Source organism: Phaseolus vulgaris, chromosome 5 (genome assembly GCF_051622355.1).
Source record: "Phaseolus vulgaris cultivar YP4 chromosome 5, ASM5162235v1, whole genome shotgun sequence".
NCBI lineage: Eukaryota > Viridiplantae > Streptophyta > Magnoliopsida > Fabales > Fabaceae > Phaseolus > Phaseolus vulgaris.
In genome coordinates this window covers 1,794,568-1,808,652 of record NC_143502.1, presented here as the reverse complement: position 1 = coordinate 1,808,652, position 14,085 = coordinate 1,794,568, and the positions used below count along the sequence as shown (strand labels likewise).

The 14,085-nt window shown below is 33.0% G+C and overlaps 2 protein-coding genes across 5 annotated transcripts; one reads left to right on the top strand and one right to left on the bottom strand.

Annotated features, from left to right (window-relative positions):
* Window positions 1-2,163: 2,163 nt before the first annotated feature.
* Window positions 2,164-10,905, top strand: LOC137834733 (putative RING-type E3 ubiquitin transferase C3H69). 4 transcript variants are annotated; one of them, XR_011084948.2, is made up of 8 exons: window positions 2,164-2,585; window positions 3,301-3,388; window positions 3,491-4,287; window positions 4,601-4,670; window positions 5,114-5,202; window positions 5,297-5,355; window positions 6,576-6,713; window positions 10,392-10,905. XR_011084948.2 is itself a non-coding variant. In XM_068642894.2 (7 exons), exons 1-6 carry the CDS (start codon window positions 2,575-2,577, stop codon window positions 5,331-5,333), a joined length of 1,092 nt encoding a protein of 363 aa, XP_068498995.2. In that variant the 5' UTR covers window positions 2,171-2,574; the 3' UTR covers window positions 5,334-5,355; window positions 10,392-10,905. The 4 variants fall into 4 exon arrangements, 2 of the variants coding, with proteins under 2 accessions (XP_068498995.2, XP_068498996.2); XR_011084949.2 differs by having other exon boundaries at window positions 2,348-2,637; XM_068642894.2 differs by lacking the exon at window positions 6,576-6,713 and having other exon boundaries at window positions 2,171-2,585.
* A 1,706-nt stretch (window positions 10,906-12,611) lies between these two features.
* LOC137836125 (DNA sliding clamp PCNA) lies at window positions 12,612-13,626 on the bottom strand. Its single transcript, XM_068644983.2, has 3 exons — window positions 13,158-13,626; window positions 12,967-13,046; window positions 12,612-12,902 (listed from the first exon to the last, which is right to left on the bottom strand). Exons 1-3 carry the CDS (start codon window positions 13,624-13,626, stop codon window positions 12,612-12,614), a joined length of 840 nt encoding a protein of 279 aa, XP_068501084.2.
* Window positions 13,627-14,085: the final 459 nt, after the last annotated feature.

Here is a 14,085-nt window from a genome sequence, read left to right as displayed (position 1 = left end):
AAATTCATCTTCATCCTATCCTCAACGGGTATGCATTTTTTTGCCATAAGTACAAATGTGAGACCATCTTGCGCTCTAATGATATTCTTCTTGAAGATCCATTTGCATTCAATAATGATTTGTCTCCGGGTGATCTTATCAACTCCCAAGTCTCATTCTTCTATAGTGACTCTATCTCTTTGTGCATGGTCAAAATTCACTTGTTGCCCCAACATAAACAACTGCCTTACGAAACAAAGTTAGCTCAAACGACTTCATCCATCTCCTTTGTCACTAAGGAATAAATGTTGTTTATTAGAGACTTTGTTTTGAGGTTTTTAATTTATTTTTTCTTATCTTAAACATTGTTGTTTGATTTTTTTGATAGATTGTATGTATTGTTTATAACAAAGACATTTTTTTTTATGTTATTGATCATGGTAGATTTTTATTTATTTTTATGTATGACTCAAGGTTTTCCATGTTAAACATCTATTTATCTCTTATACTCTTTTTCTTCTTGAATTTCTTACTATGCTTTATTTTTGTTGATGTTCCTCACATATTATAATAAGTTGAAGAAAAAATTATTTTACTACTTATTGCTTTTGTTATTGAATTATTATTTTGTTGTTTTGACACATTCTCCATTACCACTATTTCTATTAATATTCCCATGTCCTTACATTGTCTAAAAAAATAAATAGCTTATCCTATCATTTCTCAACCAATGATGTCAAATCTTTAAGTTATTATAATGAATGTTGGACACAATTCTAAAAACACACTTGGATATATCCATTTTGTGTCCATTAACAAATTGTCCTTTTCTTTTGAAAGGACACACTTTGGACACATTTAATTAAATATTTTAAAAGTAAGTGTTTCTAGATAATACTTAATAGAGTTTTCACTTTCTATGTGCCTTTTGAATTAACTATTTTTCATTCATTCTTCTTTAAATCTTGAGGAGGAAAACATTGTAATATTAATTTGGGCTTAACTTAAACTTACACCTTATTATTTAGTAGAGTGGAAAGAGATTAAGAGGAAAATAATATTAGTTGTTGGATTTAGGATATAAAGGAGAAGAAAAAATGGGTGGAAATCACTCTATTATTTCTTACCTATTTATATTTATCTCTTAATCTCTTCTTCTTTTCTTTACTATCACTCTAATTACATAACTTTCACAATATTTTCTCTCAATTTCTTACTTATTTTTCTTTTTCTCAACTTATCTCTTTTCTATTTTCATCATTTATGAAAACCAAACACATAAAAAACTACTTCATTAAAAAAATAAGATAAATATAAATTATGATGTATTAAATGTATATTTATTTATATTTATATTTATTTGTTAATGAGCATGTTGATATACATAAAAAAATTAAAATTTATAGAGTTGTTGAAAGATGAATTTATATATTGTATAAAAGTTTTATTACAAATTAGCGTTTAAATAAGTAATTTATTATCTTATATTGTAATATACATAGATATAGGTCAATAACACTAACCCCATTCTTCTATAAAACGTTTTATAACATAATAATAAACTTTTAAATAGACTTGTAGGTCAAACCTGATTTTGATGTAGATCAAAATAACCTAAAACAAAGCCTACAATAAAGTAAAAAAAATCAAATTTAGACTTTATTTTTTCCATGAAAACCCAACTTAGGGCAACTACATCACTCTACTCCAACCAAAGATTATCATATCCAATAAAAAATAATAATTAAAAATCATATCCAATAAAAAAATTAACCAAACAATATATTAAAATAAAATAAAAAATGTGATGATTCATCTCAATTCAACCTATCCTTAACCATTTGAATTGACAAATAATACAAATTGAGTTATATGTAATTCATCTCATTCAAGTTTAACCTAGTATATCCAATCATATTTTAATTTTTTTCTCTAAGAACTTGTGAATTAACAAAATTGGTAATCCATATTCCTAATATATCCAATCATATTTTAATTTTTTTTTCTCTAAGAACTTGTGAATGAACAAAATTGGTAATCAATTTCCTAATTATCCAATCATATTTTATTTTTCAAAGAACTTGTGGTGAATGAAGAAAATTGGTAGGTATGATAAACAAAGAAAATATGCATGTATTTTGATTCATGTATTTAAGTGAATTAAAATTGAAGGATGTGGGACATAGAACACGTGATCATAGGATAAAGCAAACTCACGTACACGTGATAGAGAAGTGAGGGAAGTTTTGAAGAGAAGGAAGCTGTAACATTGTGTTGTGTTGTGTCCCATATTTTTTACCATCCAAATCCAAATCCAATTTCCAATCTTCCCTATTATTTGTATTCCTATTATTATTAATATCTCATTGCCACCATCCATCCAACCTTAACCACCACCGTTTCTCTTGTGCTCTCAATCTTTTCTGAATTTGAGTGGCTGCAAAACCCCACGTGTAACCTCCTTCACTTTTTTGGTTGCCCCTTTTTTTCTTTTCCTCTTTCTTCATCCAATAATCCCTTTGGAGGTTTAGGGTTTTGATCCTCTCAACCACTCTCGCTTATTTTAAGGATATTTCATTCTTTTCAATAACTGCCATGTCTAAGAGGTGAGCCTCACCATCTTGCTTTTCCTCCCATGGTTAATTGACTTTTCTTCATGTGGGTTTTCTGTCTTTTCTTCTGCCATTTCTCCAATTTATGATGATTGTTGATTGGTTTGGAGATATGTTTATGTTATTTATGTTCTTATAATCATGTTTTATTTATTTAATTTTTTTAATCTTTGAACCCCGATCAGATTATTTTGTTTTTTCTATCTGGTGGTGTGTGTCATTCGTTGATCAGAATTCAGAAGAGAAAGGGTTGAAAGTTGCTAGCTTTTTTGTAGCCCCCGTTTGTTATTGACTTTGGAAAATCGTTATTTGATTCAGATAGCTTTTGTTGTTGGGGACTCAATCAGGTTATAATTTGTAGCTTACCATTATTCGTAATAGATATTTCTATGGTCATGACAGGCAATAAACCATTCCTGGATGTCATAACAATGTTGATTCCTGTAGTAGGTAGAAGAATGGTATTTGGCTTTTCTATCCTTTTTGTGGATTGTAGTTGGCACTTGACCCTTTTTAACTATGAAATCATTTGAATCCAACCTTTTGTTTTCGTGTGTGGAAAATTTAGATAGAAGGTTTTTATTGGGGAACTTGGTTTTTGATACACAGGAGGACAAGTCTTGTGTGGGCCTTTTCTCTCTCGTTTGTTATGCAACTTGAAGATTATTATAATTTTTTTAATTTCTTTCTTGTCTTCTGAATCTTGTAGGGTTCTCTGTAAGTTCTTTGCTCATGGAGCCTGTCTGAAAGGGGAGCATTGTGAATTTTCTCATGACTGGAAAGATCCTCCAAATAATGTTGGTGATGCAAACTCTTCTCTGCTGCAGACCCGCCTAATTGATTATTATTATTAATGTACATAGCTTTTATAATTTCTTCTTGTTCTCTTGTTATGACAGATATGCACATTTTATCAGAAAGGAGTCTGTGCTTATGGTAGTCGCTGCAGATATGATCACATCAAAGCTTCTCAAGCGCAAACTTCCATTCCATCTTCTTCAGTAATTGAACAACATACGCTGGTTCCAGATACCGGTGCTTTTGGAAATATTATAACTACTTCAACTGGTGTTGGTACAGCTGCAGAGTTTTCTCTTTCCACTGGTCCGTACATTCTTCCTACTGAACCGGCTTGGAATAATGAACTGGCTTGGAATCCAGAATTTGAGTATTATGAAATTTTAGGGGATGACAATGTTGGTCGATCCATAATCACTTCACCTTCTGAACTTTCAATCTGTTCATTTGCTGCTGCTGGCAACTGTCCACGAGGGGAAAAATGTCCTCATCTTCATGGGGATCTATGTGCCACCTGTGGAAAGCATTGCTTGCATCCTTTCCGACCTGAGGAAAGAGAAGAGCATGTGAAGAGTTGTGAAAATAAGCACAAGTATCTTGAGGCATTGAAACGAAGTCAAGAAATTGAATGCAGTGTTTGCCTGGAGCGTGTTCTGTCAAAGCCTACAGCAGCCGAACGTAAGTTTGGGCTGCTATCTGAATGTGATCATCCATTTTGCATATCCTGTATTAGGAATTGGCGTAGTAGTAACCCAACATTGGGGATGGATGTTAATAGTACATTGAGGGCTTGTCCTATTTGTCGTAAGCTATCGTACTTTGTCATCCCAAGTGTCATTTGGTACTCGACAACTGAAGAGAAACAAGAAATCATTGACAACTACAAGGCCAAACTCAAGTAATTTCTTGATTACTTACTAAATCTTATGACTTCTTTTACTTTTTCTATCCAATTAATCCATCATCTGATTACAATATAAGCGCAGAGGGTTTAAACTTTGGTTCACCATTATATGCTGTCTTATTGATGAGGGATGACCCATTTCATTTGCCCCTTCTTTATATTGATTTGCATGTGCAAGGGCAGCTGATGGCAAGCAATATAGCATATATTTCACAACAAGGAAAAAAAAATAGCTCAGCTGAGTGAAATAGTGAATGACTATCTCTTTTCTGATACTCTTTTGGTAATTGTTTAATTCCTTTTGTAGGTCAATTGACTGCAAGCACTTTGACTTTGGGGATGGTAACTGCCCTTTTGGAACTAGTTGTTTCTACAAGGTAATTCTGTGAACACAACTAGTTCTATTTTACCCCCATGTTCCCCTCTGTCTTGGCCGTTTTTCTCTTTTCTTGCTTAACACTTAAAAATATCTTTTCTCATGGCATGTACATGGTTTCTTGTACACTATAGAATTTATTGCACAGTGTGCACTAAATTTGGTTTTCCATAAGCTATTTTCAGTTATCCCAATGACTTTTATTTTCTACAAAATTAGCATTACAGCACTGAAAACAATGGCTGCAACCTAGTTCTTTCTTTTTGGTAACTAAATCTATTAGTATTTTCAGGCATACAGTTTCTATTCCCCTACTTTGTGTTGAATTGTGTTATCTGTAGATTGTGGGTTGGGGCTTGAACTGTGTTAAAAGTGAGGCCTGAGAAGTGTTTTAGGCATCTATTTGCAAAATTGACTGGAGATTGTTTTCTGAAATCTTCGCAGCATGCATATCGAGATGGCCGTGTGGAGCAGGTAGTATTGCGACATCTAGGGGCTGCAGATGGAAATACCGTAATTGCAAAAGACATCAGGTTCCTCTTTTCCTTCTCATTATATCTGACCTTAACCTTACCCTGTTCCTCCTTTCTTTTTTCCATTCACTAACATAATACATGATGCTTTCAGGTTGTCGGACTTCCTTTCTAACATGCATTTAAGATGAATGGTGTTGCTTGTATGTTCCAGTAAGTTTCAAACTGGTGTTTCCTTTTACTTAAATTGAGGGTGACTTTTGTATATGATTTAATGTATAATAATATTTATTTTGTATTTGGTGCTTAGTTTTTTTTATTGTTAATTTATATCTTTGAAGCCTCAAATATAATAGTTCTTTGGGAAGCATCACCATTTGTTCTATTATGGATGAGCCGAGGCAAACTTTTATGGTATTTACATAAGTTTGAGGATCCCTTGAATGGCAATTGGTTTTATGGGTATCTAGAGGCCATGTGAAATTTAGTAGTCTGGCCATATTATCTTTGTGTAAACATGTTCTATTTAAGAAATGAATGTGTTTAGTGTTCTTCATTGTAGCCTTTTGAATGTGAGTACATATGTATCTTTTAAATTGCTTAAAACCAACTTTCTCCTTTACATTTAGACATGACAGGGAATAGAAACAGAGAATAAAAGAATTGACTAGTGTTTGGTTGCTTTTTAGTGAAGGATAATCACACTAGGTAGAAAGAGTCACCACTTCTTCAAGGCCAAGTTAAGCAATCTTTTATGGCCTTCCCGAAAATGGGAATGATGGACATTATAAAGCTTATGAACATCGGCCTTCAATGATTAAATAAATAGAAGATAAAATGATTGTCTAAGATTGGGGATGACTATGAGGGGTTTAGTTCTAATTATTTCACTTTCCAACCTTAGATACTGTCATCAAATGAATATTTATCAGAAAAATACAAAGCAAATAGAAAAACTTTCTATCTGTTTTTTTCTAACTTCAATTGGCCTTTGTTTGGTAGAACTAATCATTTGGTCTCTAATCCTCATAGGTTACACTCGTTTTGGAATCAGATCATGTATGGAGAAAACTTAAGTTTAATCCCCATACACTCATATTAGTACACTCTAGTGCTAATATTAAATCCTAAACCCTAAACTCTATACACTCATATTATTGGTCCGTGCTTTTATTATGTTTCTCAAGTCTTAGCCCTAAAAATCTTTATTTTGAGTTTCTATATGCCCTTATAGGAATTAAAATTTAAGGGGTTTTTTGTCACTTTCTTGTAAAGTAACATATTCATAAACGAGCCAAATGTCAAGTTTACCTAATATTTTATTTCACTTCTAAGCCTACTACTTTTAGTTGAACTGTTGTTAAGCTTAGTGCCTCTGTTTTTCTTTGTAATCCCTAGTTGTGTTAATTGCTACCTGTGTGTTATCTATGCAGGATACTTCCTAAAAAATGGCATCCTTCAATGTCAAAAGTTATTTTTATATTGCAAGTCAAGCTCCTCTTCTTGTTTCTATGATAGGTGCTTTTTCAGTAAACCCACATGCACTTGATAACCCCAATTTTTTCTGAAATGTAAGTTTTGTTGGTCTTGATTTTAGATTTATCTTTAAATTTGTCTACTATCTGAAGTTTATACCCACAGTGTTAATTAATGCTATAATTTCCTATCACGTATGCCATATATACACATTATTTTCTCACTTTTATTGAGTTCGTTTGTGTATAGAATATTTGGTCCAGTGGCCCCGATATGAAAGGAACTATATTTCCTTGAAATCTAATCCCTTCTTTCGGTCTTACTTTGTTCTGTTGTTGTTTGGTTAGAGATTATCTCATCAATGTTATGCTGGTAGCATCTATAAAGAGATGTATTCTAAAACCATTTCTTTTGGTATCGTTGCTTCTTGTCTTGGTATGAGAGTCCCAACTAAGTGGTGTATTGTTCATGTTCTGACCAGTAGAATCACACGATTCTATGTTTCTGCCATGCCTTGGCAAGTTTGTCCATGCTCAGAACACTGCTGAGCAGAATTGGTAGACTAGCCATGCAGAATCATAAAAATGGTGGAATCAAAGTTTTCCTAGTTTGATGGATCATGTTTTTGTGTGCCAACTTTCAGCTGCGGGTCAAGGTTTCTTTTTTCTGTTTTGGGCTTCTATAAACCTAAGCCCATAAAACCCAAGCCCAAAAACCAACTTTTCTGTAACCCCAACACTAATAATTGAGGAAAACACCTTTGCTGACATCACTTCATCTTCTTCAACCTCTGGCACAAACTGTGTCCTCTCTCACCCAAGCCTCAGTATAGCAACCAGAGCTCTTCTCATCCTTGTCCGAGGTTGTCTGGCTCTTTTTGTGTGGTTCACTGCTTCTCTTTCTATGGAGGAAATGAGGATCTCTTTAGCTATTATAATTTTAATTTGGATGATCTATTTTAGAGGTCTAGTCTAGGTGTTCAAGTGTTGTGCTTTTATTAGGAGTGAGTAATCACTTGGCACAACTAAAGTAGTTTGAGTTGCTTTGTTTGCCATTTATGACTTGTGAGTCGAGTTCTGTATGGGGTTAAGTCATTGAATTTCATATGCTTATTAATCCATGTTTATAAATTTAAGCTTTATTAAATATTTAGTGTGTTACGTGTTTTTTGTTTTCTTATTTATGTTATGTTATATGCATATATATGAATTTTATATACCTTGTAGGATCTTATGCTTCATATTACAATTCCATGATTTACGATTCTGTATCCCCTTTCCTAGTCTGAATAGAATCTCGAGTTTAACTACCTTGTTATTGCTTGATTCTTTCCACTCTTAATATTTTCATAAATCTTGGCACAAGTTGGGCGTGCCTATACAATTTCATGGTTCAAGCCCCAAGAACTCTCTGTTTGGGAGTGTGTTATTTGTTTTCACCTATCAACCTGTAAGCCTTTTGGATTGTTGGTTCTTGACAACATTATTTGATTGATTGAAAGATCTGACTTCATGGTTGCATCACATACTTTATACGATGTTAATGCTGTGAGTGTGTGGACATGATTATACTCCCTCCATTATCATTTGTTTTCTCTGAATTATAAATAATGATTATTATTACTATTATGATGATGATTATTATGCAAAAAGTAATCAAACAAGTGTTACTATTATTCGAGTTTTCTCTCACTTATCCTTATTTGAAAATTCCAAAAATACTATATCCCATTGCAGTCGTCCTTAAGCTTTTGAACTTTTTGTAAATTCTTTTGTACGATGGTATAGTATTTTATGTGACTGCATGAAGTTACATATTTTGAGAAAGTTCCATCTGTTTTCGAGCTTACTAGAAAGGGAAGGATACGCATATGAGAAAAGTTTTGCATAAAACTGGAATAAAAGTTTATTAGAGTGTTGATTCATTAAGAAATTAGGGAGACTGCTTCCTTAAAAGATATACCTCTAGAGTTCTTGACAATAGAAAAAGAAAAAAAAGCCTTATGTCATTTTAGAGACCTGTACCTTCCGTTCCATAATACTTCGCAATTTCCTATCTCTCATCTCCACCTTTCCATTGTATCCCACATGATATATGATTTTACCTCTTTCCCTTCTTCCCTTGATCTTAATCTTTTTTCCCACGTAGTCTAGGTAGTGTCTTGAACTAACTATCCCAAGTGCTTAAGCTGTTAAGTAAAAACATATGAATGGTTTTGTAAAATTTATATCTCTAACACACTCCACCAAGAGTCCTTTGCAAAGTGAATAATGCATAGTCCTGCCTACCCTTGTACTGAAATTCTACATATTTTTTTCCATAAGATCAGCCAGCAAGGATATGGATATATTTTTAATTGATGGCACCATTGTGTTTTGTTTAATTTTACAACTTCCAACGTCCAAACACAGTACATTTAAGACCCTCTGTTTAGTTCCTTTCTATCCTATTTTGTTTTGTCCACATCCATGCCTAAGGCTACCTGAGTCCCTTGATCACTATTATTGGCAGTGAGAGGTGTCACCAAACCATCTCCAACCTTTCCCATGCTATGAGCCTTAGCCAAATGTAGCAGTTTTATCCCTACAAGCCACACCATTGTTCTCGCCAGAAGTTTTTGCCTTCCTCTTTAATAAATTGGGTCTTGTACTCTTAACTCAAGAAATAATTTCTAGCATTGCAATGTATCCCAAGACCTCATCTCCAGTAGTAAAATCCTTGTATTAATTCATTCATTTGTAAAGTGCTCCCCTCTATTTCAATTCTGGCTCGATGTATAGTATGCATAGTAAAATGACCTGAAGGCTTGGTTCCCATTTAATCGTGTCCTTCTTTTAGGATAGACTCAATATTTTCCTTATTCATGATTCCATTCCTTTTTATATGATGATTTGGGTTTGACCCATTAGAAAATAGTTTCCTTTTCAACATCCTAGTCATTGTCTCTGATTTGGGCTTGGTCATGTCCCATAGGTAAAAAACTGTGCTTAGGTGCTGCAAGTCAAGTTAGGTCATTCCTTCTGTTTCCATCATTACTCATGCTGCTTTTGGTAGTATCCGTTTTTTCAATGTCTTCTCTACAATCGTCCTACTGCCTTCATAGTTTGTACAAATACTTGTGTATGGTTTTGGTGTGGTCTGTAAAAAAGAAAGGTAGCAGAAGATAAACAACACACAAAATAAGAAACCCAATCATGAATTTATGCAGAAGCCATAAAATTTGTGAAATTCAAGCAAACATAGACTTTAATTTATGATTAAATTTATAGTTGTTATAGGATACATGCTATGTTTAAAAATGATTTATTTGAGTACTGCTTGTGGATTTCTTGGCTTATGTTTTTGTCTAAGATTAGTGTTAAGTGGGGTTCGATTTTTGAGTGTTAGACTAGTAATTAGTAACATATAAAAGGGTGCAAATGTCAGCACTCTTAAGGCAGAGCTGTTTTTCTCTTTTCTATAGCATCAAGTTGTATTGTTTCCCCCTAAACTTCTCCCTTTTACTTTTGAATAATTGATCTATTTTTGTCTAAAGGGTCTTTTTGGATAAACTTCTCTGTAAAACACTTGTAGAAAAAAATGAATTAAACTCGCTTATGGGCAGGTTTAAAATATGATTTTTGAAAAGCTATTAATTTATTCAGAAACTAAATTTTCTTCTTCTAGAAGTATTTATGGAAAAGTTCATCCACACAGGTCTCCAGTTATATAGTACATTGTAAACTCTACTTGCTAACAATGGTTTGTTAATTTTCTCTTAATCAAAATTACAGAGGCACCAGAGAAAGAAGCTGTTCTGTCGTTGTAATAAAGTGCATGTGGTAAATGGTAGATGGACATGCTACGAGGGTATAAACTTAAATAAATTCCTTTTTAAAAAGCATATAAATGGAAGTATGGATTGATGGTGGTATACTCTATTAGAAGCATGGTGGAATGCACTCTTTTAGCCATCAGTGACACTTTTAGAAGCATTACTTTTGTCTGGTGGATTTCAAAGTTATATGCAAAAATTGATTGGGGTGATGAAGTTTTCCTGTTCACATTATTGAGATCTTAAGATATACCTTTTTATTGTATACTTGGATTTCCTTGCTGTGGTTGGCACTGCACCAAGAATCTTAGGATAAAGGGTTCAACATGTGTATTGGTTTTCTTTCTTTTTATAGGACTTTGTCAGGCCCCTTTTGTGGCTTATATTGGTAACCTGATTCCTTTTTTTTTTTATGAATATACCAGTACAATCTTAAGTTTCACCAAGTGAATATACCACATAATTTCTTCTAATGAAAAGTTTCACTAAAGTTATATTTTGTTCACCTCATTTGAATTGCCATAATATTTACTCAGATTTTTGAAGACAACCCTCCAAATTAGCAATGAAATCCTGGAACAAGAATATTGTAACATTTACTTGTATTTCCTTTTTCTTTTTTAATAGTACTTTTTTACATATTATCGGATTATTGTTGAAATTTAAGGTGTTAGCTTAGTTGAGATGTTAAGTTTTATCAGATTATTATTGAAACTCGAGGTGTTAAGTTTAGTTCGAATGTTAAGTTTCAACAATAATCTCATAATAAGTGAAAAAGAAATACATTGCTTTTACTCTTAAGGAGAATACTGTAAAATACAAAATTGTATCCAAATTCTTATTATTGGTCAATCATTCTTACAAAATTTTTACTCATGGAAAAAACATCCATATTTTATTTTACCAATGTGTTTTAATTGTGAAATTTGAATGCTACTTTCTTATTACACGATTCTGAAATATTTTTTTTAAAAAAATAGTTCTATATTATATAATCTAGAGGATTTTTTAACAAAAAATATACTTCTAAATTGTACAATGTATTCTTTATGAAATAATTTAAAAATTATTTTTCAATGGAAAAAGAATGACTTCTAAGTGATTCTATTTGAAATTTACTTCCAAATCCAAGAATCTAAACATCTATTTTCAGTTGTACAATTCAAAGGTATTTTTTTTATAAAAAAATAAAATAAATTATATAATTTAGAATGTAATACTAATTTTTGGATTATATAAACCGAAAATAAAAATTAGTTTTTAGATTATTGTTGTTGTAGATTATGTAATCCATATATACATTTTTAAGTTCTTTATTAGGAAATTTCTAAATTGCGGAAACTACTTTAAATGGAAGGCCAAAGTGTGGATTTTAATATTTATGGGAATACATTAGAAAAACGCATGGGTTGCAAGAAGAAATTCTCTTAGTTTTTATTTCTGTTAATCCCAAAATTGGGCATTGAGCTCATCGGGTTTCTGAAACAGAGTTGAGCCTACGCGTTCAAAGAGGGCTGCTTCTTAAGAGGGCTGCTTCTTCCTGCACCTCCATACCTTCTTGTGCCACCCCCATATATTTTTTATATTCCAAAAATACTCTTTACTAATATTTCGGATTACATAATCTGAAAATCTTTTTCTAGATCCAGAATTAGCTTCTGGATTATGTAATCCAGAAGACTTTTTTCAGAGAAGTTTTCTATACATAAAATTAGCTTCCAGATTATGTAATCCGGAAGCCTTTTTTCAGAGGAGTGATTAGTTTTTGGATTACATAATCCGGAAGTCTTTTCTAAATATGAGATTGACTTCCGGATTATGTAATCTGGAATATATTCGGATTACATAATCCATAGGCTTATTTCAAATGCAAAAAAGAGTTTTGGATTTTATAAATCTCAAGAACACTTCCGGTTCAAAAACAGCTTCCGGATTATGTATGGAAGTGGCACAAAAAAGGAGAAAACGGTATTTTTACATTTAGTATGGAGTGGCAGAAGAAGGTATGGAGGTGTAGGATTTTTCCTTGTGCCACCTTCAATAGTATTAGAAATACATCACCCGGAAAATTTGCACACCCAATTTGGTAAACTTCAAAGTTTTCTGAACAAATTATAGCTAAAAATATATCTTCAAAAGAAAAACTACAAAGTTGAACTGAAAGAAAAATACTAATATCCTAACCCAACATCCAATAGGGATTAAATCCAATGTTTTCCTTCTTCCTCTTTATCCTTTCTAGCATGGTGTTCCTGGGGTACACGTAGAACCTTAGATAACCAATTTCAGTAATCTTGTATTGAACAAGACATGGCAAATTCTTTGACAGACAAATGGAGACCGTATTGGACAAGGGTGCTGCATTGGTAAAAGATTGCATGTACCCCAATGCAAATCTCAGTGAGATAGGCTCCTTCATATCAATCACACTAGCTTCTTCAGGCTGCAAGATTAACCAAAAAATAACATTCTAAAAATTGTCTACCACTAAGGAATATTTCTTTACTAAGCAAAAACAAAATTTATCATCTCACCATGCACACAATATTTATACATCCAAAATCTTCTCCTTCAATGGAAAACTTCACAGCCTCGTTGCTTACGGAAATAACAACTTCAACAAAAATACCCACAAATTTCATATATCTCTTTAAAAAAATTATAATCTGAAAAAAAAAAATGTAACTACAAGGACGAAAACAATTATGCATCATTCTCATCATACATGTACCAGTGCCGCTATTGAGATCCCTACAAACCCTAGCAAACTCGGAAGACGCCATCTTCACAGTGGCGGCATACTCTGTCTCCTCAGACATCCAATACTGCTGGCTATCAATATCCACCATTTTTATCTCAAAATCATAAATCTTATCAGGGCTTTCGAACATGAAGTTGACTGTGTCGCCGCCGTCATCAACTTTGGTGGTCATAATGTCATCATTGCCGACACATTTCATCATCTCAGCCATGTTTTTGAGGTTTATGCCAATGGATATGTTGTGGTCGCAACGGTAGTGCTTGAAACCATCCGACCGGAGGAGAAGGGCGACGATCACCGAGCCTGTGGAATCCCTAGTCTGGACAGAAATTCCGGTGGAGGAACAGTCGAAGTTTGCTTCGTTGACGAGTTCCTTCATGCATTCCACGACCTTTTTCATCAGAGAACCTTTAAGGAGGCGGAGTTCTAACATTTTTATGGATGGATATGAAAGAGTATAAGAAAATGATAAAAAATGGTAAGAAGAATAAATGTTTCTTATTCTCTTATGAGTATGGTTACATGTATAGCAAATATATAGGGGAGTTTCCCTCTCCAAATTACAATCTAATTAGGTAGGGATACTAATCATGAGATTCTATAATTATTAAATTAATTGCATATAATTGGGTACAATATCGTACAATATCATACAATAATTGCATATAATTTGATAATTATTATTTCCTTAATACTCCACTCAAGTTGGTAGGGGAAGATCATGAACCACCAACTTGTGTCGTAGCGTCAAAAACCGTTCATTGCCTAATGCCTTTGTAAAAATATCTGCGAGTTGTGTTGGTAAAAACCGTTCATTGCCTAATCTCTTCAATTTGGAGCGGCACCAGGACGTACGATGGAATGAGCGGAGAGAAAATAAAAATTTCAATAT